We start from the raw sequence: 5,000 nt of genomic DNA on the forward strand, positions 1-5,000 counted from the left end.
TATGTATATGTTTGTATATTTATATATATGTATATGTATATATATATATATATGTATATGTATATATATGTATATGAATATGTATATGTATATGTTTGTATATTTATATATATGTATATGTATATATATATATATATGTATATGTATATATATATGTATATGTACATATATATATATGTATATGTACATATATATATATGTATATGTATATATCTATGTATATATATGTATATGTGTATATATATGTATATATGTATATATATGTATATGTGTATATATATGTATGTGTATATATATGTATGTGTATATATATGTATATGTGTATATATATGTATATGTATATATATATTTATATGTATATATATGTATATGTATATATATATTTATATGTATATATATGTATATGTATATATATATTTATATTTATATGTATATATATGTATATGTATATATATATTTATATGTATATATATGTATATGTATATATATATTTATATGTATATATATGTATATGTATATATATATGTACATGTATATGTATATGTATATATATATTTATATGTATATATATGTATATGTATATATATATATTTATATGTATATATATATGTATATGTATATATGTGTATATGTATATTTATGTATATATATATATGTATATATTTATTTATTTATTTATTTATTTGTTTTTGTCTTTAGGAAACTGATAGATATAAATTTTGTAATCTTCTATTGTAAATTAATGGCTTGAAAGTATTTAGCAATTATGCAGAAGACTGAAATATAGTTCTTAAAGTACTTGTGTTAGCTAGTATTTACACATATACTGACATTTTTGTTTCAGTATGTATATTATTGTAACTGTAATTACAATCTTGCCTTAGTTGTTACAGAAGTTGAGTGAAAGTTCGGGAGCATATGGACAATCATGAAAAATATATTTATTTGTGAATATCTCATTGAAAAGTAGTAGTAGCTTGATGTCAAATTTGAAATGGAGGTTAGGGTTAACTTTTTGACTTACAGACTTTTTCTGCATAAATTAAATATGTGAGCTTTACTTTCTATAGGTAGGCCTATCAAACATGACTCAGTAACTGTATAATTGTATACCTAGATAATCTGTTTTATGAAAAACTAGTTGTATACAACAAATGGAGTGAAATTAAAAAGTATATGCCAAATGGGTAAATTATGCACAACTGGGATTTCAGTTTGCTGCATTTGAATGTATCCAAGTAGAGAAAGGTGTGAATTTTTTCCTTTGTGATATGATGAATATTCCCAGTACTATGTACCACATGATAAGAATGAAAAAGAATACAACCACATTTAATGCTTGAATCAATCTACCAACAATCTTACGGAACCACCACTCCTGCCTTACTTACTTCGTATTCTTTTATCATGCTTCAGGAATGTTCTTCAAATGTTCTAGACCAACTAGCAATCTGATTCAGCTTGGTAACTCATTTTTATACTGTTTAGGTGCACTTTTTGACCTTGGAAAATTGTTTTTTACTAATCAGAAGGGATTGTTACCTTTGTTTGTAATACTGATTTGATAATGATATTTATCTGCTTCATTAGAAGGTATGCAGTGGAATTGTTCATGTATATGTCATTTATGCTTTAAGGATCTGTAAAGATCCCGAGCCAGTGAATCCTGATAAGAATCAAGCAGGAATGGCTGTGGTTCTGCTATTTCAGTGCCAAGGTAGACATGTTCTGTACCCCATGGACTGCTGACTTTAAAAAGAAATCACACAGAAATCCTTTTTAGTTCAAGGCAGTGCACATTTTCATTTTTGACATTATCATTGCACATGAACAGCATGTAGAATGTGGCTGCATTGTGGCTGCAGCTATTGGTACTAACCCACCATTTGTACTAACCCAGATGTGGGGATCAATCAGAAACTGAAAACTGACTGATGAACGTGATATTACTCACATTTTGACATTTAAAAGAAAGTGATTTCTCTGGTTTCTCATTTATGGACCTGTTGTTTGTATTGGATGTTACTTTGTATTAATGAATCTCATCTCAGGGCAGATTGTTTCATGAACTCGTCTCTCTTTCTCTTTGATTTTAGTAATCCTATCTCTGTCTTGTCTCTCTCTTATCTTTCTCATCTCATTCATCTGATTCTCTTTCATTGCTCTCTCCCATCTCCTATCTTTGCCTTTCTCTTTCTCCTCTCTCACTTCTCTTGTCTTTCTCCTCTCTCATTTCTCTTGTCTTTCTCTTGTGTTTCTCCTCTCTCCTTGTTTCTCCTCCCTTCCCCTTCCCCATCCCCTTCCCCTTCCCCTTCCCCTTCCCCTTCCCCTTCCCCTTCCCCTTCCCCCTCCCTCTCCCCTCCCTCTCCCCTCCCGTCCCCATCCCTCCCCTCTCCCCCTTTTCCCCTCCCTTCCCCTCGTGTCTTGTCTCCATTTGTTCTCATTATCCTCAGCCTTGAGATTCGTTTGAAAATCAACCGTTGTTTATGATTTACATTAGATATCCTTGACAGGTTTTCCTAATGTCTAATGTAATACTCCTAGTGCTGCTGGACTGGTGTTTTGATTATTTTTATATTTATATATTTATATATTTATATATTATTATATTATTATATTATTATATATTATATTTATATAATTATCTATAGGCCAAAGCTCTTAATATGCAAGTTTTGGATTGTGGTTACTTGTTTACCATTTATATTCCCCTTTTCTTACTTAGATATCCTATATATATTAGTTCATGATATGATTTGCCTAATGCAAACTCATTAATGCTGTTGATATTGCTTAATTCAGCCTCTGTTGCTTTGTTATCTGACAGCAGAATGAAGATAGCATTTACAGAAATATGATTACAGGTGCACTGCATAATTTGCTATATGTTTAGGAGGTGTGGTAGAAAAATACATCTTGGAGGATTCTGAACTTTGTGAATCTGCAGATAATTTCAGAAGTTAGGGTAACATGTCATCCACCCCGTTGAATTGCATGCTACACAGAGTACCTAGGGAACGCTTCCAAGTGTTATACAATGGGATTTGTTGTAGAAGCCCCACAAAGTGCTGTTGAGCTGTTTTACTCTTTAGCTTCTCCAAGAATTTGAAGAATGCATCATATGCTCTACCTGTGATATTTACCTTTTTATTGTTATTATTATTATCTTTCAATGTGCATTTGTGTCAAGGACTCTTAGCAGGAATTATAATACTGAACAATTAGTCTTCTTCCGTAGGAAAGATATGAGTGGTGCAGCTGTAAATTTACATGATTGTGTGAATTTACTTTAATTTGTTAGCATTTAAAATATGTTACATACTTAATATCTGATCCCATGATACCTGAAGTAATTTTACCAATATTACACTTGTACTAATGATTTTATATATATAAAGCTTTATGGTTCAAGCTATAATATATCTTTTTTTTATACTTTCAGGTGTTGTAATGTAACATGGTGACAAAGATGATCAGCCTTGCCCTTGTAATTACAGTCTGGAGATTGTAATTAACAAAGTGCTCGGTCTGGTTGGACTGCCCCATCCGCTGTCTAAGAAATCATCTAGCTTTAAGTGACTTTTGAAAGCTTTACCACGTATGTGTGTATATGTATGATAAAAAAAAATCATGATAGTTATTAATCATAAAAATTAAAAAAAAAAAAAGATAAAGCAAACTGAACCCAAGCAAAAAACAAAAATAAATATTAATGATATTAATAACCATTAAAAAAAATCATATATATAATAGTGACTTTGAAATCTGAGGTTTTTGTAAAGTGCATCAACTTAACAAAAGAAGAGGAAGAATATTAGACACTACCTCTGTGTGTCTGACTGTCTGTGTGTGAGAAGAGATGAGCTAGACGTGTACCAGTTTGTGTTCATAGTGAATTAGCCCCTCGTCACTTTGGAGACCTATTTTTGCTACCCGGAAGGAACCGTGATACCCTAAGGCTGTGATCATTTTAAGTGAACGCCAGGATGGCAGCTCAGCAACAGATGATGGGAGACCAGCAGAAGTTGATGGAGGAGGTCATGTGTGCCATCAAAGCATGCTTGAACTCGGTCAAGGGTGAGATACCCATGGACACACTACACAGTAAGTTTTGGAGGTCCCTTGCCTTGTTAATTAATAATGCCAATTATTTGTGTGTGTGTGCGTGTGCGTGTGTTTGTGTGCAATTTCAATTTGTTCTTACTAATGCTTTCATGATCTAAGCAAAATTTTTTTGTGTGTGTCTTTCTCAATGTCTTTTTTTTGTATAGTGCAAGCCTAATGCAAACTGCTACAGCTGCAATTTTTTTTTTAATGGATATCAATGTTTTTAGACTTCTTAATCAGTAATCAGTGTAACTTGTTGAAAGATTGTTTTGTTACAAGAAAACAGTTGATTTAAGAGGATTTTCCAGATAGGTAGGGGATGAATTTTTTTTTTTTAAATTACAGCTGTTATTATTACCATAAAAAAAACGCAGTCTGACAGATTTTTTCATAGATATTTTGTTTATATTTATATTGTTAATTTCTTGAAACCAAACGGGCTGAATGCTTTTGTACTGAATAAGTCAAATTGCAATCTATATTTGAAAAAAAAAAAAAAATCGACAAATATATATACAAGCTTTAGGGAAAACCTGCCTTAGTTTATAAAAAAGAAAGATTAAAAAATATACATGTATTTGGGCCTTATTAAGATATTTGGTTCAAAAGTCTTCAGGCCCATTGGCAGTGGGTTAATTTGTAGAATCATCCAGTGTTGTTATTTACTATTTGCATAAATGATAACTATGTCTGTGTGGGCTCATAAATCCTAATATTGCACAGGTGTTGCAAATTATTAACTTCTTGTTCTCTTTATTCTAATACAGATTAAAAGCTTTAACATAATCATGTATGTGTAGCCTTTCTTATGTGTTTTTTCTAAATGAACAAAAAAAATTGAGTTTTGATATATTATTTAAATATGGTATTTCTAGAACATCAGCATTGGTTTA

The 5,000-nt window shown here is 30.8% G+C and overlaps 1 protein-coding gene across 1 annotated transcript in view; it reads left to right on the forward strand.

The window, feature by feature from the left end:
- Positions 1-5,000, forward strand: part of tapas (tudor domain-containing protein 7 tapas) — a gene marked incomplete in the record, with an annotated part of 44,350 nt that overhangs the window by 1,574 nt on the left and 37,776 nt on the right. Inside the window, 1 exon segment of the mRNA XM_086549589.1 lies at positions 3,443-4,104. Coding sequence (XP_086405715.1) covers positions 3,987-4,104 — 118 coding nt within the window.

The sequence above is a fragment of the Penaeus japonicus genome, unplaced genomic scaffold (assembly GCF_977035675.1).
Source record: "Penaeus japonicus unplaced genomic scaffold, GWHDUDI00000001_assembly GWHDUDI00000022, whole genome shotgun sequence".
NCBI lineage: Eukaryota > Metazoa > Arthropoda > Malacostraca > Decapoda > Penaeidae > Penaeus > Penaeus japonicus.